General features: G+C 48.8%; 2 protein-coding genes across 4 annotated transcripts in view; both read right to left on the bottom strand.

Moving 5' to 3' along the window:
- Positions 1 to 1,149: 1,149 nt before the first annotated feature.
- On the bottom strand, positions 1,150 to 20,547 carry LOC132461883 (rho guanine nucleotide exchange factor TIAM1-like). Of its 3 annotated transcripts, XM_060057357.1 has the most exons (14): positions 20,413 to 20,547; positions 18,959 to 19,095; positions 11,706 to 11,969; positions 11,085 to 11,153; positions 10,357 to 10,482; positions 10,048 to 10,156; positions 9,398 to 9,577; positions 7,896 to 8,020; positions 7,417 to 7,525; positions 6,511 to 6,569; positions 5,874 to 5,970; positions 5,311 to 5,398; positions 4,508 to 4,680; positions 1,150 to 3,853 (listed from the first exon to the last, which is right to left on the bottom strand). In XM_060057357.1, the coding sequence occupies exons 2-14, from the start codon at positions 19,022 to 19,024 to the stop codon at positions 3,156 to 3,158; spliced, it is 2,163 nt and encodes a 720-aa protein (XP_059913340.1). In that variant the 5' UTR covers positions 19,025 to 19,095; positions 20,413 to 20,547; the 3' UTR covers positions 1,150 to 3,155. The 3 variants fall into 3 exon arrangements, with proteins under 3 accessions (XP_059913340.1, XP_059913339.1, XP_059913338.1); XM_060057356.1 differs by lacking the exons at positions 18,959 to 19,095; positions 20,413 to 20,547 and adding an exon at positions 14,369 to 14,758; XM_060057355.1 differs by lacking the exons at positions 18,959 to 19,095; positions 20,413 to 20,547 and adding an exon at positions 14,360 to 14,758.
- LOC132461404 (rho guanine nucleotide exchange factor TIAM1-like) overlaps positions 20,258 to 24,976 on the bottom strand; it is a 5,582-nt gene continuing 863 nt past the window's right edge. Inside the window, 5 exon segments of the mRNA XM_060056494.1 lie at positions 20,258 to 20,262; positions 20,413 to 20,454; positions 20,457 to 20,615; positions 23,044 to 23,130; positions 24,159 to 24,240. Of these exon segments, the coding sequence (XP_059912477.1) occupies positions 20,258 to 20,262; positions 20,413 to 20,454; positions 20,457 to 20,615; positions 23,044 to 23,130; positions 24,159 to 24,240 (375 nt within the window).

The following is a 24,976-nucleotide window of genomic DNA, read 5'->3' on the forward strand; positions in this document are numbered from 1 at the left end:
TCGTCGCATTCGTCCCCTTCAAATAATAATATAATATAAATAAATCCAAACCAAATCCATCCGAAAAGGGTCAGTCACGAAACAGCCATGAAGAACGTGCACTGGGCGATTTACCTCGACGCGTATTATGAGACGCGGGGCTCATAAGTGAGTGGAGGGGATTATGAAGTAGCCGCGTTGGCAGCATCCTGGGGATGTGTGTGTGTGTGTGTGTGTGTGTGTGTGTGTGTGTGTGTGTGTGTGTGTGTGTGTGTGTGTGTGTGTGTGTGTGTGTGTGTGTGTGTGTGTGTGTGTGTGTGTGTGTGTGTGTGTGTGTGTGTGTGTGTGTGTGTGTGTGTGCGTGTGTGTTTACGTGTTTTTTTGCGCGTGTGTGTGATTCTGTGTGTGTGTGTGTGTGTGTTGTGTGTGTTGTACGCGTGTGTGCGTATGTGCGTATGTGTGTGCGCGCATGTGTGCGCTGATGAAGAGGGGAATAATCTTCAGGTTTACGCACAGATGTGCCGCGCCAAGCTGTCGCCCTGCAGTGCGCCCCACGCGGTCACTCGCCCTCCGGCCGCTGAAAGGATCTTATTATCTGCCTCGGCAATCATAAAGCTCCGATGCTTCATGTGCAGGAGCCACAGCCCGATAAGGTCACAGTGAAAAACCTCCTCCAGGACTCACATAAAAGCCTGAGAGTGCGCCACTGGGCATTGGAAGATATAAAGCGCCTTAGTAGCATCTATTGGCAACTGATTCACATTAAGGTTAGCGTTTTCTGTTGAAACCGGTCGAAAGCGGCCGTCATCCTGCCCACCATGGTTTCTTAAATCAATGTACCCCCTAAACTAAGCTCAGTGTGGTTTAAAAGACGACACATGGGGTAGGCTAGGCTAATAATATACAAAATAATCTACGTTGATCCTCTTTCTCATATTTGAGCAAAGAAAGTCTTTATTCTTTAAAGGAAGAAAAATTATTTACACATAGGTTACCTTAATTGAACCCCTCCCCTGTCGCGACCTAGACTACACCGTTGGTTTTTAGCGCTATCTGCTGGAGAGTTTTTTTTCTACCTCATCCTACCTGCAATAAACATGGAAAGCTATAAACAAAGCGGATAAAAAGGGTGGAACGGTGTTTAAATAATCAACATTTGCCATCTTCAACTGAGTGAAATTTAGAAAATTTATTTTTTTCTGTTAAGATACAAAAAAATCAAGAATACACCAGTTTCATGTATGAACAGTTTACAGTACAAAGGGGGAAAGTCAGAGGAGGTTCTCATCACAATTTTTTTTTTTTTTTTCGAACACGGTGATTGTACGGTACCTCCCGTTCACGAGGGTCCAAGTCCTTACACCCCGGGGTACTCAAAACGGCCCGTCGGGTCTGCTGAGCCTAATAAAATCTTGAGAAGTGAAAAGACGCTTAAAAGGAGAAGCACAAGGAAGGAGCACTTGCTCCGGTCTCTGCTGGGGGGTGCTCCGGGGAGGGGAGTGTGTGTCTCGTCTTCACACTTCCTAACTTAAGTGCAGGTTCACTACATCCGCTGATCCAAGTGCCCCCCGTCTGGGTCCAGATGAGCAGAGCGTAATGTGCTGCTCGAGATCACGAGCACATAAAGAGGCGTCACTTTAGAACTCGAGCTTTGGGAAAAGGAATGCATTACGTCACGTCACATCACGTCGGAGTGAAGGGAGAGCGAGGCAAACAGCCATAGAACGATACGGGGCATAAAAGGGGGGGGGGGGGGGGGGGGAGAGAGTGCGGAAAGCGACAGTAGGTGGTTGCGTTTTGTTTTTCATCCGCCCCGGCGCTGGGTTTCTTCTCGTTTCAATATCTCTCCGTTTCAGCCGGTTACTCCGCGGTGATTAGAGCGCTCGGATGCGGCCTCGTCTCAACGCACCCGCAAAGAAATGAGATTCGGAAGAAGTTGTCTCGCCGTATACGGCCCACCGACATATAAAGTTGGCACTAGTCCTTCTGGGTTCAGTAACGGGTGTCCACTGCTTCCTGCTTCCAAAAATGGGCCACAATAATATTCAAGTAGTACAGGACTAAGATGGGTAGCATGATGATGAAGTTTGTGAAGAAAAGCAGAATTTCCACTGGTAGAAAATAGTCTTTTGGTATGGCTAAAAAACATTTTTTAGCTTATTATGTATTAGTTCATGATATTATGCTGAAAAAAACAAAAAAGGATTCACCATAACACTGACAGCTGAGCAAGGTGTAAACATTATAGAAAAAACAGTAGCAATGGTTAAGACAGGCTATTGCCTCAAAAACATCACAGCACAGACGCATTAAAGGATACGCCAAGCCCAACAGAACAGCATGTTTATTGAGATTGTTCATCTCACCACTTCGTACGTTGTCCAACAAATGTAAAAAGCGGGTTGAATCTCGGTGCCATTATATTTTACACAGTGACATATTTTTATTTTACACATCCGTTTTACGCCAGAAAAACCCTGTAGAGATAGTCAACAACATGACAGCCCTTTAAGTGACAAAATAGAGATTGGCGATGCTTTATGCAGAGCCCAAAAATAACAGCCACATTCCTGTGTTCAAAAATAGACCTTTTCTTTGTGGATGCTTGTTTTTGGAAATGGCAGTAATGCGTTGTGCCGGGTTATGGACTTGCTGGCTGGTGTGGACGACGTGCCTCGCATGCAAGTGACGTGTGCATGCGCTGGCGGCCCGGCTGGTTCCTGTACACGCGGTAATACTGCGCTTCCAACAGGAAGTACTGGTGAGTACTCTTTTGAGCTGTGGAGACCTGCGTTCTTCTCCCGCCAGGACAGCGTCGGCGGGCCGTCCTGGGGTGTGTGGTGTTCGATTGTGACTGTTTTTTCTTGCCACTTCATCGTCTTAGGATCGTAAGGGGGGCGAAGGAAAAATATTTTTTGCAAAGATCTGGAGGGAGGAAGAGTTTGTTTCATGTCGTCGCGTCCAAATCAATGGTTTTCTATAAAGCTTAGAGCGTACCCTGGTTCCCTTTACCGCCATCGTCCCCTCGGGCCGGGCGGCAGAACTCACCCCGTCTGAATCAACACAAGTACCGTTTCTCGTCGTAAACCTCTTCAGATGTCCTGTTGTTCTTCCACTGCTCTTTCGCTCCTCGTGTTTCCCAGATCCGGGCGGTTCCCCCCCCCCCCCCCCCGCGCTCAGAAGACGTCGTTCTTCCTCCTGTTCCCAAAGTCGTCCCGCCGCGCCCAGGCCGGGTCGCGGGCGGCGTCGGCCGCGCCCCGGGCGGCGGCGCAGTGCTTGAGGGGTGCGAGCAGCGTCAGCGGTGGGGAGGCTGCCGGGACGTCCCGGCGCCCCGGGGGGGGGAAAGAGTCTGCGTCATCACACCGGTGCTCCCCTTGATAACCGCCCTCCTCCGCCCTGGCCCCACCGCGAGCGGGTCGACTCACTCTCTCCGCCCCCCGCGTCGGGGCGTCCCGCAGGCCCAGGGACTCCAGGCTCCCCTCCAGGGGTCCGGCGCCGCCCCCTGTCGAGGTGGTGGACCCCCCTCCCCGCACCGAGTTGCAGAACTCGTCGTCGTCGCTCAAGATGTCCGTCTCCTTCACCAGCCCGCCCATGGCGTCCGTCTCCACCTCGCCGTAGCGGGCCAGGTCGAACTGCTCCTCCACCCAGAGGTCGGTGACCCCCGCCTGGGGCTGCTGCTGCGGCGGCGGGGGGTGCGGGGTGTACTGGGCCAGAGGCGCGTAGTGGTAGGTGGAGGGGGGCCGGTCCGACGGGGGGCCGGGGGGGTCAAGGTGGTCGCCGGCGTGCAGGACCAGGTCCGTGTCGATGGTGAAGCGGTTCCGCGTCAGCTTCCGCCGGCGGAGGGTGCGGGACGGCTCCGGCACGTCACAGGTGACTGGGGGTCGGGTGCACGCAACGACACACACGCACACGCACAGACACAGAAAAACACACACACACACACACACACACACAGAAAAACACACACACACACACACACACACACACACACACACACACACACACACACACACACACACACACACAATCACACAATCACACACACCGTTAAAACTCTGGCCTGAGATGACCATGGACAATGTGCATCGTGGATGTGGTAGGCATCATGATTTGGTTGGTTTCCCCTCACCCGGGAACACAAAGAGCAAGAGATACTTTGTATCTTATACAGGAGATAAGGAGTAGTTTATGCCTCCCAAGACGTTAGCGCCACTCGACATTCACGCAATCTCCACTAAAGTCCCACAAGAACCATGAATCCTCCCCCAAGCCCTAGCTGTGACCATTACCATTACCATGACCCAACATTACCAGTAGCAGCATGCTGCCCCCCCGGCAGAAAGCTGCTACTGGTAATGTCTGTCTGGGAAATAAAACAAATCTAGCAATTTGGTCGTTCCACACAAACAAACCAAAAAAATCGATCAAATCCTGCAGAGCACAAATCCAACACAAAACACAACAAATCAAGGGCAAAGCCTGGGGGGTAATCGGGACCATCTATTGAGCGGAGGGGGGCTCTGCTCACCGGCTCGGTCCATGGTGGGCCGGGACCCTTTGAGGGGGCAGAGGCGCTTCCCGCCGAAGGGGACGTACTGCTGGCCGGAGGGCAGGGAGTCCGTCTTCAGCAGCTGTCGGCGCTGCTTCTCCCTCAGGACCGAGTGCACCGCCTTCAGGAAGTCCTTCTTACTGTCCGGGGAGCTGGCCGGGGAGAGACGGGCCCAAGACAACACACGCGGGGTCAGGTTAGTGCCGGACGCCCAAAACCACCGTGTCGTTTACCCGGTCTCATCCACAGGGTTTTAAATGAACCAAAAACGACATCAACGTTTCGCTTTGTGTATGGATTAAGGATCAATACTTTTTGGCTGTATTTTCTTTCGTTTCAGGTCGTTCTGAAAATCAATACTTTCATTTTTGCTGGATGTTTGTGAGAGTATTAAAGCAACTCATGAGGGCATAACAGTGATCATTGATGATATTTTGTAGTTACCATCATCAAAAGATAAATCACCCCTCCCTCTTAATCTCCCATTTCTCCAAACCTTGTCCAATTTCAAAAAGTGAGGCTTAACTTGATATTTCTCAGACAACATGCCATCTTAAATTTTCGCATACTTTACTTTTAACTGATGATTCCAACAAAGAATCGATTGAATAATCCCCCATGAAAACACTAACCCATATATAAGAGGCAGGCCTAATAAGTTCTCCCTCATTGAGTGGACGTTTAGCTGTAGAGTTGGATATTCATTGGAGTTCAGGAGATGAATGGCACGTGTGTACGTTTGTGTGAGTGTGTGTGGTCACGTGTGTGCGTGGACTTGGTACCTGCAGCACAACTGGAAGGTTCTCTCCGGTCTCCCCACAGACTCGGACCTCGTGTGGACTATCTCACACACGGCGGTGTCCTCAGAGTCTGAGAGGTGGAGGACACAGACGTTTCTTTAAAAAAGGGTTTCACTAAGTGGTCTCATCATAGGCCATATGAACCTGAATGGAACCTCATTGTCCTTATGATCAGAACATATTATAATTGAACAAGGAATAGAAAAAGATTGTGGTAGGAATCCTTTTGACGCCATCTCTCTGTGGATGGTTTGTTTTATTTAGTTTGACGGATGAAAATGTCCCATGGATGCTAGTCCTATGAATCAACCCCATAATCATTATGTTTATTACATTATATCAAGGATCCATATCCTAGACCCCTAAAAGCAAGCATATTTCTTTGAGGTCAATAACCGCTGAAAAGTGATTTATTCTCAAAGTTTAACATTTTGAGGAAGGAAGCATGCCTCTGGACATTTCCTGAAATATGTTTTTCCCCGAAAGTCCTTCAAAACAGTTATTTGTGCATTCAACAAAAAAACGTTCTACTCAGCAAAACCTACTGGCTAGTGGCCGGACTTGGAGGGAGTCCGTTGAGATCATGTGTCGAAAGCGGACGGGATCCCTGTCCTCGGTGACAGAGGACCGGTGGGACGCACCCTGGAACACAGAGAACAGAGAGTTATGCTTTCATACAGCAGAGGGCGCCAGAGTATAGAAGTTAACTCATGGGGATTCAATCAAATAACAGTTATTACACAAAAGCATAATTTCTTTCGATCTTTACATTATTTAGCTTTGGTAGAATCAATATAGCAAGTTCCTTATAATACCCAAGTAACTGCTGGGATTTTAGACTCAAAGCTGCGCTGCTAAATGATAGTCATAGACATTTTTTATATTAAGCCTTAAATTCATCAAATTATGCAACAAAGTGAGAACTTTCAATATCTATTCAATTCACACCACAGGACATATTTTCTCTTTGGAAATTCTGCCTGAATCTAATCAAATACATAACCTCAGTATCTGATGTTTTTGTTGATGTGCAGAAATGAAAGCACACAGTATTTATTATCATTCGTTTTTTAAGACAGTGTTCGCAGCCAGAGCGACCCCTTAAACTGTGAGTAGAGATCCTCCCACGTTCTACTCAGGAACCCCACAGCAATAACAAATAAAACAGAAAACACCACTTACGATCTTTCTCCGTTGCTTGGTGCAGTTCTTGTACACAAAGACCACAGCCGTTTTAAACACTAGAAAAATGAGAAATAGAGATGAGAGCAAAGGTTAACACGCGCTTTAATCCACCGCTTTTTACCCACGCTTCACTGGGAATATTTATCACTTCAAATGGTCTACAAGTATTTTTAATAGAAGATGCTTGAAGCTTGAGAGGACTTTTAAAGAAGGGCATTGTGTGTGTTCTCTTGAGAGATAATAAACACATCCAATGCTCCATTGTCCAACACCCAGAGTTCCCCTGTAACAGCTTCCTTTCGGTTTAACCACTAAGAAACCAAACGTCATCGTATACAACATGAAGAATCAGGATATCAGTCTAACAGTTTATCAGTATGTTTGCTGAAACACCGGGAGAAGCAGCAATGTGTAAACTGATCCCGAGCAAGCTACGGGTGCATTCCTGGTGAGGGTTATCACGAGTGTGTACGAAGAGTTTAACATTGGAGGATTAGATGACAATGGATTATCCATCGACATCTAATCCTGCAGAATGACAGGATTTCCATTTTTCCCGTCAGGGCAAAACCTTGAGCATTGAATCCCAGTTTGACCCGAGTGCACCATTGTGATCGAAGGATGCCTGGAGCAAGACTTTCCAGTGGCATGCGGATTGGATTGGAGGGTAAACGTTGAAGTAAATGATTGTAATGTTTTATGGTTTCATATTTACAACGTTCTTATCTTCTTTTCTACCTTGTGCATTTAAATTGATCTTTGGTCTACTCTCAATCCATTGCGCTATACTGTTATCTCAACCCTGTGAATCACTCTTAAAATAAGCGGTTCCAGGGTTTGGTCCCCTGCAGACGAGGCTGCAGGGCAGGCCGTCTGTCCCCGGGTGCGACGCAGAGGCCGTACCGAAGGCCGCCAGCTCGGGGTCCTTCTTGCTCTTGACCAGCGCGGACGGAGGGTTGATCCAGGTCACGGGCGTGTGGACCAGCAGGTCTCCCATGGTGAGGTCGGCCACCTGGAACACAAGCGGACCCAAAGGGTCGTATAGTGATTATTCTTTATTTTTTTTATGTTCTGTATTATTCAGTAAATAAGCAATAAATCACTCTGTAGTATGGCCAACACAACATTAGAAGCAGTCAACATATAAACTGCTCTTTCCTTCCATGTGTTGAGATTAATGGATGCATAAATTGATATTATAACATCTTTATTTAACTATTGAATTGTAAAAGAAAAATAGATATGATTCTTACTGATCTCCGGTCGGTAACAGTAACAGTACGCAGCCTTATCGCGTTCTATTAAATCACAATGTCGGTTTGAATTCGATTCATGGTTCAGCCCTACAGAGAACCCACGAGTGGTTTGTGCGAGGTCCCTACCCGCGACTCCTTCTTGTCCAGCGTCTGCTCGTTGATGAGCTGGTCGAACACGGCACCGTACTCCTCGTGGAGCTTCTGCATCTCGTTGATGTGGCTCGCCACCTCGTTCATGGTCTTGACGGCCACTGAGGCGACAACACGGGAGGACGGACGGTGTTGTTAGGGGTCAGACTGTCGTCAGGTGGAGGACATAGATCGATTGGTTGATACCAGGGATGGAAATGAACTTTTTTGCCCACCAGCCACTGTGGCAGGTAGATTTAAAAATTACCAGCCACTCATCTTTTTTACCAGCCAATTTTTATACGCTATATATATTTTTAATATATGCGTACATTTTAAACAATATAATAGTAACAATAGATAAGAAAAGTGTTTTTCATACGCAACTTTTTTTCCATCAGAAGTGATTTCTACTGTAAGTAGGTGCTACCAAGGAACTGAGTTGAAAACGTTACACTCTTACTGCATATGATAAACAATACACAGGTATCTGCCATGTTAAGTCATGTTTATTTCAAAGGTGTTACGATGACAAGTTTGGGGATAATTAATCTATTCAAAGTATTTTCAATAAAAAACAAATTGACATATTAACAATAAAACAACATGCATGGCTACAGCATCATAAGTCAATTTGTTTTTTTATATTTACATGTGACTGCATACAAATGTGTCCACAGAAATGGTAACTAACGTATGATAGTAAGCATTATTGCCCCTTAACACTAATATTCAGAAAGAACACTGCCTCAAAAGGCTATTGGCTTAAGCAATACAAGTAGAGGCATATACTTGAACTTTATACCCTGAAATTGTAAACGTTGCAAATGTGCAAAAACATAATTATATATTTATGTAGCATTCAATCCAATGCTGAAAATATATCTGTGGCATTCAGCAGGCCAATGCTGTGGTAAAGTGTGTAAAGTATGACCAAGTGTTTCTTTCTGTTCAATAGTCTAGATAGAACTTTATCAATCCCCTGTAGGAGAAATGTGTTCATGTTTGTCCCTATAAAACAACAATGTTAAAAAATAAGGAATCTCCCACTTCCGGCTTCCATGAAAGAGAACCAAACTAATTCACACAATAGCGTTCATGCAAATCTAGCATTAAAGGTTAATTTAAGGAAGTTCCCTCCAGTCACAATGAAAGTAGTTCGCTAGTAGTAGCGCTTTAATTTGCAGTGTCAGAGAATTCTGAGAAATCTGAATGCTGACTAAGTTATCAGAATTCTCAGAATTCTGATAACGACTAGTGAACTACTTTAAAAAAAAAGAAGGGGGCCGGATGTTGACGGTAATGGTTGTGGAACTGTGCAGCGCCGTATGACGAATGTATTAAATATGCAAATTTGATCGGACCTGACTGGAAAGTATTACCCGACACAGTGGCGGGTGAAGTGACACAATTCCCTGGTTGATACTGATTAAGATAAAGAAGCGCCACCGGGGAGTGGGGTTGTGCAAGGGGGTTGGGGGTGGGGGGGGGGTCCTTACCGTCCAGGTGGTAGTGTTCCTCGCTCTCAGGGTCCGTGAGGGAGTAGAGCTCTCTGAGCAGCAGGGGGTACTTGAGGACCCTCTGGATGGGCTTGATCAGGTAGGACTCCAGCGTGGACGAGTGCTGCTGCCGCGGGTTCCGCAGGGCCAGGAAGGCCTTGAAGTCCGGATCCGTCTTGGCTGAATGGAGCAGGGGAAAACACCGCCCCCCCCAGTCGTCAGAGGGCTGCCGTGGCAGAGAGCTGACCCACGTAGGGTGAGGTAAACCTGCACTCTGTCAGTGTGAAGTGTGTCAATAGACACGGAGATGTCTACAAACGTGTTCTGCTGTACACATACCGTGTGAATACATCCTGCAACCATCCTGCCCTCCATGGATTATATCAGCTTAGCTTCATAGCCTTCCTACTTTTGAGGAAACCTCCCTTTGTCTCAAAACCTTTCCTCCCTTTCTCATAGAGACCGCGCTCTCGCCCTTTAGCTATCACCATTCGCCTGCATCAACAGACACGCAGGACTGCACGCATGACAGCCGAGCACGACGGCAGGGAGTCATTGAGGGTGGGGTCAGCAGAAGGAGAGGAGCCGTGTCAATAGGGGTCAGTAGGGGTCAACAACAGGGGTCAGTAGGGGTCAATAGGGGTCAGTACCTTTAGTCAGAACCTTGGGGACTTTGGTGTGGCTGGCGCAGAAGGCACTGTAGATCTTGAAGCGGTCCGCATAGTAAAGGAATGAGCTGCCCAAGGAAAACAATACTTTCTGTAACAAAAACAAAAAGACGTTTATTACGCAACCGTCGTCTAATAAGACAACTGAGAAAAGACACCAACATGAGACGAACAAGAGAAAGTAGGTCAACTGCTGACGGGAGTACAGAAATATGTTGTTTATTTTCGGTTATCAAGGTGTGTATAAAAGCGTCAGACCTGACGGTGGCGGCGGCGGGCGGCGGTGCTCACCTTAAACTGCTCCACCCTCTCCAGTTTGTCCAGATCGGGGACCAGCCGGATGCCGTCCTCCAGGGTCTGCAGGAACTCCACCTGGAAGACCAGCATCTCGTCCAGGTTCCCAAACAGCACGTCCAGCTGCCAGAGCACAGGGGGTAGCATCGGCGTTAGCATTGAGCATCACATAAGACGTTGTATCTTAAACTACGGATGGGGGGGGGGGAAGTAACTAGCTATCATGCTTTGTGTATCAAACAGATTTTTTAACAGGTTCATTTATTATCTACGGACATAATATGGTGACGTTGGTGCCTGGGATTGTGTGAGTGTTTACGGGAGCATTGTTTTAGAGGCTGCATAAGAAAATGTCATAGCATGCGTCTACTGCACAACGACAATTAAAGTATATTCTATATTCTTCTAGGATTCTGTTCTGGCTATATTATGGGATGGATATACACTCTAATTTAGCAGCGTTTTGAGGGCGGCTGGCAAGGTCTGCTACATATTATCTCTGGTAATAACAGACTCCCTGGCAGAGAGGATAAACAACAGATGCATTCAGTGATTTCTCAAGCAGGTCCCACTTGAGTGAGTCCAATAAATCTCCAACGAAAATAAACTCCAAACCAACACGTCTCAAGGCTACTTCCTGAGTACTTAGCATCTGAACGGAGCAGTGCCGCGAGCGACTTGGTGGGAGTCTGGTTCGAGGGGGGGGGGGGGGGGGCGATGCGTACCTCATCCTGTGGGAGGAAGCTCTCCTTCTGCAAGGGCTTCAAGAAGCGCTCTATCAGGCATCCCAGGTCCTGGGACAACAACAACAACAACAGCAGCAGCAACGGAAAAGATGTCAACATGTGTTCCAATCCCCCGCGTGATGAGGTCACGGCAGGTGATTGCGGTTTAGTTCAGGTGTCCACCTCATCCCGTTCCCCTCTTCCACGCAACGCAATTAACAAGAGTGCCTTGGGGAATCATTTGCCGGCAAAACAACGTTATTATTGGTCCTTCTCAGTCAATGCTTTTGTACTGATAAAGTCATGCACACACACACACCCACGATTACAGACACACACACACACACACACGCACGCACGCACGCACGCACGCACGCACGCACGCACGCACGCACGCACGCACGCACGCACGCACGCACGCACGCACGCACGCACGCACGCACGCACGCACGCACGCACGCACGCACGCACACACACACACACACACACACAGACAACCACACACACACAGGAACCCCTGCGGAAGCCTTTTCACACACCCCCACCCCCCGCCCCCACACACACCCCCATACACACACACACACACCTTTATCTGGGGAAAAAGCCCCCCTTCCCACTCACTTTGACGTAGGTCTTCTCCGTGTCCACCAGCTCGCTGATGACCTTGCGGAGCTTGTCGGCGTGGGAGAGCTGGCGCTGGGCGGCGGCGGCGGCGGCCACAGCGGCGGCCGTGCCGGGAGGCGCGGGCGACACGGGGCTGGGGGGGAGGGAGGAGGACGAGGAGGAGGTGGAGGAGGAGGCGGACGAGAAGGAGGACGAGGGGACGGCCTCCGGGGGATTCATGTCATGGAGACCCCGGCAGAAGGCGGTGTCCTGCTCCGTGCCCTGGGGAGGAGGCAGGGGACAAGGGGGTTATCGTCTGAAACAGAGCCCCCCCGACGACCGCACACACACACACACACACACACACACACACACACACACACACACACACACACACACACACACACACACACACACACACACACACACACACACACACACACACACACACACACGCACAACTCAATGACTGTGTGACTCCATAACATCCCAAATGGGGGAAATGGGCTATATATTACGGCTGTGAGAATCAAACTATTAAACTGGACATGTGATCATGTGTAATATCACACACACACACACACACAAACACACACACACACACACACACACACACACACACACACACACACACACACACACACACACACACACACACACACACACACACACACACACACAATGGTCTGATGGAGAGGAAAACAACAGCCTCTTAGGACGACTGCAGACCCTACATCGATACTTCCTTCGGAGTGACGCGCTTGCGTTGGAGCAAACACCTTTGTCACAAGATCTCTGTTGAGATGGGATGCGATGTGCCAAGACACACAACGATACAAGAGATGCTCAAAGAAACCCATGACCTCACGGCTGCCTGACAGATTTTCGGATCAACACGTAGCGGATCTCAACAAAGCGCGCTCCCGTCGTGTCTCACCTCGGGCTGTGGCCCCTGAACATACCGAGCGTGAGGAAACCTGCAGAACCGAGGCCCAGAGCCCTCTCCGAGCAGTGTTTGAACAGAGGACACGCCCCTCATCTGTCTCGGACTTATTGACAGAGTCGAGTGCCGCTAGTGAAACTCGCGGTGGAGCGGCGCCAGCGAGAGTCTTTGAACTTTGACCTCGACTCCTGGTTTGCAACGGCCCCCGCCCTGCTCCACTTGGGAGACCGACTGTGAGGTGCTCTACGGAGAACACAGCAACACGTCTCACGACGGGAGAGCCAACGAGTGTGAAAGGAAGGGCGCGCACACACACACGCACGCGCACGCGCACACGCACACGCACACACACACACACACACACAGGACGTGGAAATGCCACAAGGTCATGCCAGGAAACACGTTCAGCATCGATCGGGGCGAGGGAGAGAGAGAGAGAGAGCGCGTGACAAAAACATTGTGTATGCATTTGCAAATTTTCCTTTTCAGGCTAAAAATGTAAAAAAAAAAAAAGAATAATGAATAAATGATGACGTCATCAATTGCGTCATCAAAAATAATGCACCAATTCATGAATCATGAAGACTTTAGAACAACTTGGTTCAAACTGGACTGCTCTAAGAGCATAAAGAGTATGTCTCATGTTAGAGAACTATTCCAGAACTCATACCATTGGTGGAAATAAAGGTTGTTTATTGGCATGAGTATAAACGCCAGAGGGCTCCGGCCTTTGTTTGTAATTACTGGTAATCCGGGAGTGTGAAATGGGAGCGGTAATGAATAGAGAACTGGTGACAAACTGGTATAGGCCTGTCCATGCCGATTGCATATTGAAACCAGTTCCACTAATCTAATACTCACTTCTCCCTACACACACACACACACACACACACACACACACACACACACACACACACACACACACACACACACACACACACACACACACACACACACACACACACACACACACACACACTCAAAATACATACAAAGTCCACTCAGTGTTCTACGTGTTTTTAGTATAGAGACACCATGACTGAGGAGAAGTTACCCAAAGCACATACAATGTCATAAGAAGGCCAGGGTTATAATAGTCATGCTCCACTTAACTAGCAGTCCATTTTCATATTAGAGGGCAGCCTCTTTCATTGCAACTCAAGGAGGAAATGTGCGTCACCTCCCCCCCCCCCCCCCTCAGGAAATGCTTTTGTACTGATAAAATAATGCACACACACACACACACGATTACAGACACACCCAGCACACACACACACACACACACACACACAATTGGCATCTCTAATGGGTTCTCGCCCTTGACTGAGAGGTGACAGTGAGTGACAGCCGGATCACTGGTCGGAACAGACACTCGCCAGCCGGATAATGGACCGATTTCACAGAAGACCTGATTCTAGATAGAGTCCGATATTCGAGTCGGAAGCAACACTCAGACGATATTTGTGATACGACCGACCTGCAGGTACGCCCATGACGGTTATGCATCCAAAGTAGCAAATGCATAAATGCTTCTTATAAGTCGACAATATTCCAAAAAGAAGGTTGCCTACCAAAAATGCACACAGAATGATAAAATATGAATTAAGAAGGGTTGTTGCCATTGGGAATCGAATGCTGCGAAACGCAAATGACGGGATGGGAACACGACCATAACAAAACATTTAACAGCAGAGGCAGGTGAATAACACAAAGCCAAACGCATGCCTACCAGTTGTACCATGTCATAGATGGACTCAGAGGAGTGTTTGTCGCTCTTAAGGGTGGACATGTTGCCTGGGCCGTGCCTGGTTCTCAGCAGGAGACCAGAGGGTTCTGGTGGGCACCTCCTCCCCGAGATACCTTCTCCCCTCCGTGCTTCATCCAGCCAAAGCCCGGTGCAATGTGGGGTGAGTCGTCCTTTCAGCCGTATACCTCTCCAAAAGATGGTGGTGCAACGCGTCTTACCTGTCGTTCTGCTCAGTGAGGGAAACTGATTGTAAAGAACAATGACGAGGGTACCGTCCGGCATCCAGGGACACCCAACAAGTGCGTAGATTCAACAGATGGAAGGGAACCGACCGCAGCACAGCAATCCCCCTGATCATCACAAGAGCGCTCTCGCTCTCCCTCTCCCTCTCCCTCTCCCTCTCCCTCCCCCTCCCTCCCTCCCCCTCCCTCCCTCCCTCCCTCCCTCTTTCACTTTCCCTCCTTACCCTCTCCCTCCCTCCCTCTCCCTCCCTCTGTATGTATCTCAGTCTGCCCGGTTTTCTTCTTTATCGCTGGTGTACGACTGTTCGCTGATCCTTGTATCCATTAGCACTTAAAGGGGGCCATGCCAACTCCCAGCCTGGCTGCAAACTGTCAAATAATCACACATAAAGTAACACATAAAGTAACACATAAACCATAACAGCTCATACTGACTGTGCGTGTGCATGATGATGTCATCAACATGGTATTAAACACTCCCAAAGCTTTAGAGTTTTAAAATGATGGAACTTTCCTCCAGGTGTGTCCAAATGTATAATATTTCTAGCATTTTTGACAAATTTAGAGATAGATGTGAAGTGTATGCCAGGGTTTGAACAAAATTCAACAAACCATTTGTTTTGCTGTATGGATCATTTGACTCCCAACACTAATAAATTGCTTACAAAAGGACGGGTGGCTGAAGTTCACACCAATTCTTATCACTCTATATTGATGCATGACATTGTTTTGGCACCAATATGAAGGGTACTCTGTTCCACATGATATCAAATGTCTTATCCTCCTTGATAAACTTCCTACATTCCCTGCCCAGATCTAAGACCAACCACACATTCTCTGAAACCGGTACGTAATCTAAAGGAATCGGATCCCACATCCGGAACAGCTAAACAATGATTAAAACATTGGTACACACTGCAGCCACGGTACGCCGGTGGTGGAGGGAGTGAATGTTTTAAGGTGGTGGATGGGGTGCCAATCAAGCGGGCTGCTTTGTCCTGGATGAGTGCGAGCTCTTTCGGTTTAGCATTCCCTCTCCCTCCGTCTATCCTTAAGAACACTTTCTCTATCCCCCCCCCCCCTCCCAACTGTCTCTCCCTCTCTCCCTCCCTCTCTCCCTCTCTGACCTATAGCTCAGCAAAGGCAGAAAAAGGGAGTGGAGAAGCAAGTGCAAACCTGTTCCCCGGACCGGATAAACATGGTTATTTGACACTCTTTACACATTTCCCGTCATCGACACACTCCCAAATACATGAGAACACGCATGGTCCATGTGCATAAGGAAAGGTCCTTCCTATATCCTCTGAGGACATGGGGATATATTCAATCCCCCCCAAAAGAGGCACGCCTCACACACACACACACACACACACACACACACACACACACACACACACACACACACACACACACACACACACACACACACACACACACACACACACACACACACACACACACACACACACACACACACCACCATCTCAAAAGGTGGAAATGGGATAAGTATGACGGCTATGAGAATCTAACAGGCCTTGTGACTATGTGTTTATATATTACACAATACTTTCAGTTCACTTCAGTGCATCACCAGGCTTTTTGCATACAAGACAGTCTTACAGGATATCATGAATTTCCACCTTTAAAAACAGACAGCAGTGCGCCCTCTAGTGGCCTGCTGAGGAACGACTGAGCAGGTGAACAGAGGGGGGAAGACAGAGCGACGAGGCCAGGGGGGACCTGAGGCTTCTCTCAGGAGGGAGCGGAGTACAGTAGAGCACTGATTGCCATTCATCATTTGACGTAATTCCCTCTCAAAGATAACACGGATCGCCTCCCCTCTGTGAGTGCAACACGGGCTGAAGTCGACGAGATTGACTGTAGGTTGGAGAACACACCGGCAATCACCCACACCATCGCCACGGCTCCCAAGCAATCAGCGATCCTCTCAGCCTGATTTATCGTGTTAAAGGAAGCGGGGGCTGGGTGGGGAATATCTTTTGTCTGAAAGTAAAAAAAATAAATCACTTGTCTGAAAGTAAAAAAAATAAATCTCTCTCTCTCTCTCTCTCTCTCATTTGGACTAAACGATGCTGATGGCCGCGGAGACTGAGGTAATTATAATGCGTGGATAATTAAAATGGTCCCACTCCTTCTCCCCCTCGCTGGCCGGGGGTGACATGAGACGAGGGAGGGCGAGAGACAACACCCAGCTATAGCACAAAGATAAGGTAGAGCGAGAGAAAAGTCGAGAGGGAGTAAAGTGAAAGGGGAAGGCCAAGGAGAATCACTTCCTATATTCTACACTAAAGTTTCTATTCATTATCAAATACAATATTATATAATGATTAAATTGACATCATTATATTATTACTGCTTTTTACTGAGATGTAAATAGTTTTTATTTTTGCCATTTTCTTTGCTAATGTTGCCTCTATTTATGACTCTCCTTAATAAATGCTATTTCTTTCTATGGCTTTGTCGTAGGTGTTCCTGCCATGTCCTAAGAGTTTCCCTGTGTAATATTGTACATTTATTAAATTAAACACTTAAAACACTGATTGGGTAGGAGCAAAACAAGGTTGATGAAGGAGGGCTGGATGGACAGATGGAGGTGACGGAATAAAAGTTACAAGGACGGCGAGTCAAAGGATGAGAGCTGGTCGACGAGGGGGTGAGCTACCAAGACATACTGCCCCGCCCCTGCTCACCTCTAAATGATTGGGGTTAAGTGTTTGGCTAGGAGCCAGATGTGTAGGGCGGGGGGGGGGGGGGGAAGAGAGAGAGAGAGAGAGAGAGAGAGAGAGAGAGAGAGAGAGAGAGAGAGAGAGAGAGAGAGAGAGAGAGAGAGAGAGAGAGAGAGAGAGATGAATATCAAACAGAAAGATGAAGGAAAAAGCGAGGAAGAGTCAGAGACGAAGACCAGCCTAATGACGACATGTGATATTCTCATGGGTAAACATTACTGGGCACATCCATGGAGACGACACCCCATTCGACCTGAATACACTGTCTGGAATCCGCCTCATTATAGCGATGAAAATGCAGCCATCTTCCACGTGATGCCCTTGAATCAGACCCAGACTACTTCGTAGTTTTTAGGGCACATGAAATAGAATTTGCCACGCATGTCTGAGTTCCCCACCACTGAAGCCATGGAACCCGACGTGGCCAACTGGACTGGATGAAGTGAACATCTCCCAGCGCCTGGCTACAGCTCTGTGACACACATCTAGCAGGGCCCGTCCCCACTCCCATCGCCACGGTAATGGCGTTGACAACCGCATCCGACAGGGTGGGGGTCGTTCCCGATCCCCCCCCGATCGGGACCGGACGTGGTCCTAATGAGAGGGGTGACGCCGCGCCACCTCCCGCAAAACGTGCCCGCCGTCCGACGCAAGTAATCCCGTCTGTCACCGCGGCAACGCGTAAACAGATGGGTCGGTGCACACGTCCGGGCCTCTAGTTGAACGCCAGAGACACGGAACCCCCACTGCACGGAGGCTGTGGGGGGTCTCACCGGAGGGAAGCCGCACATGTCATTACTCCTGAGTCCTGACCACACTGATGTAGAAATCAACTCAATGCTAGGATTTCATTTCAATCAAACGCACATTAACGAGTAAATGCTCCTATGATAACAAGCCAGAAAGCAAAGCAGCATGACATTACGCGCTTCAAATGGGTCTCGTGGGTCTTTGCCACACACACAGACAGACACACACACACACACACACACACACACACACACACACACACACACGCACACACACACACACACACACACACACACACACACACACACACACACACACACACACACACACACACACACAGCTTGTGAACCAAAACCCATTTTGTCCCTCCCCCCCCCACACACACACACACACTTAGTGCAGGCCTGTGTCCACACACGCGGGTGCCCATAAAACACATTTAAGCACTAAGTGACTGCATTGATGGAGATCATTATTGATGATCATGTCATCGCAGCATGTCAGCGGGCTGACCAATGACACAAGGACACTACATCTTAACACAGAACCACTCAACCACCACCGCCACCACCGCCACCACCGCCACCACCGCCGCCACCACCGCCACCACCACCGCCACCACCGCCGCCACCACCGCCACCACCGCCACCACCGCCACCACCCCTTTCGAGTAGCCAGTAGCTCATTCAGCGCTCATGACACTGAACATGACAGACACACACATCTCTCATCTCGCTTCCGATGCCTTTACAAATACATGACGGGAGGTGTTCTTCGTCTTCCTCTCTAACCGTGCGTGTCTACCGACGGCCCGACAGTCGGGACGACCCCTCCTTCCTCACCTTCTGCTCAGCCTGGTTGGGGGGCAGGTCCTTGGGGGGGTCCCCCCCAGGGCTCGGGGGAACCATCCGGGACCCCTCCTCCACGGTGCCGTCCGGGCTGTCCACCGTCAGGCCCGACACGTCGTCCAGGATGTCCTCTGAACAGGGAGGAAGGCACGTTTTAACCGCTTTAGCTGGAGTCATCGTGCTTTTTGGTTCCCACAATACGGCACAAGCGGTAACGAGCTAGAGAAGGAAATGACACGCTCCTTTATGCAGCCCAGAACAGGAAGTTTCAAAAAGCGAAGTAAATTATATTCATGAGGCACGTTTTAAAACCCCCAGGGTCAAGCAAAGGGCTGCACAGTATGGGATTTAAAACAGCATAACCTATAGATAGAATAACAAACAACAACACAGAGAACAGAGGATGGAAAAAAGATGTGCGCGATTTTGATTCGCAGAGCGAAACAATACTCAAAGCATGCCAGGTTACAGCATGGGAGTTAAAACGGCATCAAAAAAATACAAAAAAAGATAAGAAGATTAAAAGGTGTGTTTTTAGTCTGGACTTCAAAGCGTTGATTCTGATCCGAACTGCCAATAAACCCAAGAACTGTCAATCCCGGCCCCCCCACTGCCCACGCCTCTATGCTGATCACAACTAATGACATCACCCAAACTGTTCACCCAATTGTGTTTTGTTTATTGGCGTCTCTATCCCTGACGACCGAGACCCCCGCTGTGACACAGTGGGGGTCACCCCCCCCCCCCCCCCCCCATATTAATATTTATTTTGAGGGGGGCTGCAGAGGTTAACAACGCCAGCTTGTCAGCCCAGGTGCAACCAAGGTCTGTTAGGGATGGAATACAATGGTGCCCTTGGATGGGTACAGAAGAGCAGGTGAGGACGGGACAGCGGCTGGCGAGGGGGGGGATGGGGGGGACGGAGGGGGGGACGGAGGGGGGGGGGGGGGGGGACAGACGCTGCAGCCATGAATAATCACACCACTACTCGCTACCCCTTTGGGGTGAAGCACAAAGACAAACGACTCTGTACACTCTGTAGTACACTCGGCACAGTACACAGTAGCAACTTGAACTAAAAGAGGTAGGGGCACAGCTTTAAATATTAATTGGAATTAATGGATGGCAAATAAAAGCAGGGAGAACACAGAAGAGATTATTATTGCACAATCGATACAATTTAAGAAAGGAAATACAATATTAGTAATAAGTTGATCTGAATGATAACCAAACTGATCATTATCCTAATTTTTCGACGTTCAATGCTTATTAATGGAGGTTATTATTAACGAGTCACACTTAATTGACAAGTCACGGGGAGAGCCCCGTTCACCACTAGGGGAGCTGCTGCTACACGTTCGTCAATGTTCACGTCTCGCTCTCCGCTACATGTTTGGTTCCGACAGCAAACTTTCATTAGGACTTTGGTCGTGAAGGTAAATGCCCACCTTGGTCCTGGGAGAAGATGTCCGTGGTGGGGTCGTCGGACCGCGCGGGGGGAGGGAGCAGAGCAGCCGTGGGTCGATGTGTGGCAGGGTGCTGACGCTCAGCGTCAACGCAGGTTGAACAAACGCGCTCCTCATGTCATCCATTTGTAAGACGGAGGCAGGTTTGCCGTTGAGCAAAAGGATCTCATCACCCACTTTCACACCTTGTAGTGGATGAGAAAAGAAAGAAAAAAAGACCTAGCGAACACGTTAGTCTTGCGTTTCACGCTTTTTACACCTATAATGCCACGCTTATAGGTGTTCAAACATGTCTTGTCAAGCTTCTACATTGGAGTAATAAACGGCTCCATTAAAGCGATACGCACGCTGAGAAGGAGCGAGGTGATCCCTGAATACTAATACCCCATCCAATAATATAACTTTTCTATAGGCCATTAGAGTTTATTTGAGGTGTGTAGTGTGATTGTGTGTGGCCTGGTTTAATTTGTCATGTCCAATCATATAATCCTTTATGCTTGCTGTAAAAACACTCAATGCAAATAAAGGATGCCCCCCATAATGAATGGAGGCTGACGCATATAAAATAAATTCCACAACACCTGTGCCTCTTGCCTCTGCCTCTCGCCTAATAGAGAATTACCAGTCAATCAGCTTGCCAATTAGTAGCCAATATCAGCTGACGCTATTGATTGCTTATGACAGCTGATCTATCCTCAACAGATTACCTGCAGCCCCCCTTGCGCCTACACAAGAGATTATCTCACACACACACACACACACACACACACACACACACACACACACACACACACACACACACACACACACACACACACACACACACACACACTCAGCCAGTATTGTTCATGAGAGTTCCCCCATCAATCAGATTTAGGGTTTTATATTTATTTGCATTGTTTTGAACTGAAATGATAGCCATTCACAATGCTGAGATACATCTTTTATAATGCAATGGCTTGGCACTACAATAACCCCACACACGCACGCACACCACCACAAACAACACACACACCCACGCATACCCACACACATGCATACCCTCGCACGCAGAAAATAGCGCACATTTAGCCCTTAGTTATGACCTAGTTGTCTAGGATATGAATGTCAGCTGCGGTGGAGTCTTTATTGGACAGGGAAAGATAACCCCCTCTGGCCATACCGACTGTGTGGAACTGTGTGTGTGTGTGTGTGTGTGTGTGTGTGTGTGTGTGTGTGTGTGTGTGTGTGTGTGTGTGAGAGTGAGAGTGAGAGTGAGAGTGAGAGAGAGAGAGAGAGAGAGAGAGACAGAGAGAGAGAGTGAGAGTGAGAGAGAGAGAGAGAGAGAGAGAGAGAGAGAGAGAGAGAGAGAGAGAGTGGTGTGTGTGTGTATGTGTTTGTGTGGTGTGCGTGTGTGTGTGGTGTGTGCGAGTGCTCATGTGTGTGCACAGGAAAACTGGTTTGTGTTGGGGGAAGGGGAAAAGGGAATTAAAGAGGGAGGGATAGATGCAGTGAGAGAGAGAAAGAATGAGCGAGAGAGAACCTTTGGGGCTCTAGGTCTGAAGCTTGTTTTGTAAAACACCCTCCAGTTATTTAAGCGGCCCTCGCACTCCCTTTAGTCTACACACCACACACACACACACACACACACACACACACACACACACACACACACACACACACACACACACACACACACACACACACACACACACACTCACACACACACACACACACCACACCACACACACACACACACACACACACACACACACTCACACACACACACACACACACTCACACACACACACACACACACACACACACACACACACACGCACACACGCACACACGCACACACACAGAACACAGACTCCGGCCACCTTAGTCAGATACAACAGACCTGACACACTTAATCCTATGATTCAGGCAAACCGGACTAAAAATGTTAGTTGTTGTGTTGTGTGTCTGCCACAATCGTTTCTATCGCTGCTAATCTCGCAGAGTTGCAGCTAGCTCCGGACGGTACGGTGCGGTCACCCCCCCCCCCCACTGGCTGCAGGGCTTCAGTGACAGCAGGGTAGCCAGGAGCCCTTTAGGAATGCTAATGCATCTGAGATGAGGAGGACGCAATCTCACACTTGAGTAACCTTGGCCTTACACAGGGCTTTTACATATATATATATATATTTATATATATATATTATATATATATATATTTATATTAAAGTATTGAAGTTGCATCCCCAGAATCTCTGAGTGATTCAATAATACACTTAGAGCTCTCTCTCCGTGTCTCTCTCTTTCTCTCTCCCTTCTCTTTTACTCTCTCCCTTCTCTTTTACTTTCTCTCTCTCTCTCTCTCTCTCTCTCTCCTCTCTCTCTCTCTCTCTCTCTCTCTCTCTCTCGTGCCGATTTTATTTATGTCCTCATGCATCATGGGCAAAATAATGAAGTCTTTGTGCGGTTGTCATTATATGCGGTTGTTAAGGAAACTCTGCTCCACGGAGGAGAGGACATTGAGAGACGGTCTCTGTCTCCTGGGACAGATGTCATGGTGGGGTGGGGTGGTGATGGTGCTGTGGGTGGTTGGCCCGGCAGCGAGAGGTCGAGAGCAGAGCTTTAGATAAACACCTTTGGCCGAGGCCAGGCCTTCGGCCTTCACTTCAGTGATGTGGAGCGTGGGCCTCCCCTCTTCCTCCTGTACCGACACCTTGAACCCTGAGGACAGGAAGAGGGGAGGGGTGGAGGGGAGACGGGAAGGGAGGAGGGGGATAGGGAGGGAGGAGGGAAGAGAGGAAGGGAGGAGGGGGATAGGAAGGGAGGAGGGGAGAGAGGAAGGGAGGAGGGGGGACGGGAAGGGAGGAGGGGGATAGGAAGGGAGGAGGGAAGAGAGGAAGGGAGGAGGGGGGACGGGAAGGGAGGAGGGAGGATAGGAAGGGAGGAGGGAAGAGAGGAAGGGAGGAGGGGGATAGGAAGGGAGGAGGGAAGAGAGGAAGGGAGGAGGGGGGATAGGAAGGGAGGAGGGAGGATAGGAAGGGAGGAGGGAAGAGAGGAAGGGAGGAGGGGGATAGGAAGGGAGGAGGGAAGAGAGGAAGGGAGGAGGGGGGGACGGGATGGGAGGAGGGGGGACGGAAGGGAGGAGGGGGGACGGGAAGGGAGGAGGGAGGATAGGAAGGGAGGAGGGAAGAGAGGAAGGGAGGAGGGGGGATAGGAAGGGTGGAGGAAAGAGACGAAGGAAGGAGGGAGACAGGAAGGGAGGAGGAATGAAAGGAAGGAAGGAGACATGAAGGGAGGGGAAAGGACAGGAAGGGAGGAGGAAAGAGAGGGAGGAGGGAATATGAGAAGGAGGAGGAAAGACAGGAAGGGAGGAGGAAAGAAAGGAAGGGATTAGGAAAGGAAGGAAGGAGGGAGACAGGAAGGTTGGGGGAAAGACAGGAAGGGAGGAAGAAAGGAAGAAAGGAAGGAGACGGGAAGGGAAGAAGAAAGAGAGAAATAATCAAATGAGAACAAGACAACTTGATGAGTATTTGCCGCTGGCAAAACATCCACTAAATCAGCATTACTAATAGACTAATAGCGGCAAGTAATTAAAAAATGAAATCTCAGCGGGACTTATCTCCCGCCAAATATCATTATCTAGATCTGACTCCATCAATTCCTTCACAAGCCCTGTGGCACAAAGCATTTTACTTTCTATAAGAACAGAAAAGGCGAGGTGATTGCTTAAAAAAAAAAAATCACTATACCATATCCAATGGCGCTGGAGTCGGCCTTGTCGAAGCAGACCACCTTGGTCGTTTTACTGCAAATCTCGATCTCTTTGTGGAGCTGAAAGCACACAGAGGGACAGGTTTAATGGGATGGAACGGGGTGTCAAGGCAGCCACGCCCTTGTTTGGATCATGAGGTCAAGGGCACCTCATCCCTCGCACTAAAGGCTGGACAGATCGCTCCTAGGCCCAGTCAGCCCTTCGTAGTGAGCTGTGCTGTAGTCCCATGGTCCGAGAGTGTGTGGGTCGTGGGATCTGACCTGAGCAGAGCACCAGCTGTGTGTACTCATCAACAACTTCATTTAATATTCTGTACTGGGACGGACGGACGGTTAAACGAGTCCTGTGATCAAAGCGAGGAGATAAAAGCTTGTGGAGCGACGGAGGCCTGGATTGAATGGGAATGAAAAGCATGGATGAGTCGTTAGAACAGTAGTTTCTCTGTGCCTGCGCAGAGTTCAGGGCGCCGCAGTACTAGTGCACGGCACCGAGCCTCAAAGAGAGGGTAATGACAAGAGAGAGAGGGGGGTTGTGAGGTCGCAGACAACGGAAATTATATATTTATGTAATTTTATAAAATTATATATTTATAGGAAAAGAAAGCACAGCAAAGCCATATGTGCTAAACTGAAAGCATGTGGAAAGAAAAACACACACACACAAACACAAACACACACACGCACAGGCAAATAGACACACATGCACACACACACACACAAATTGGCGTATCTCACAATGGCACACAGCGTGTTTTCAAAATATTACTTTGCATAATTTATCATATGTGCTGTGCGT

Source organism: Gadus macrocephalus, chromosome 7, assembly GCF_031168955.1.
Source record: "Gadus macrocephalus chromosome 7, ASM3116895v1".
Lineage (NCBI taxonomy): Eukaryota > Metazoa > Chordata > Actinopteri > Gadiformes > Gadidae > Gadus > Gadus macrocephalus.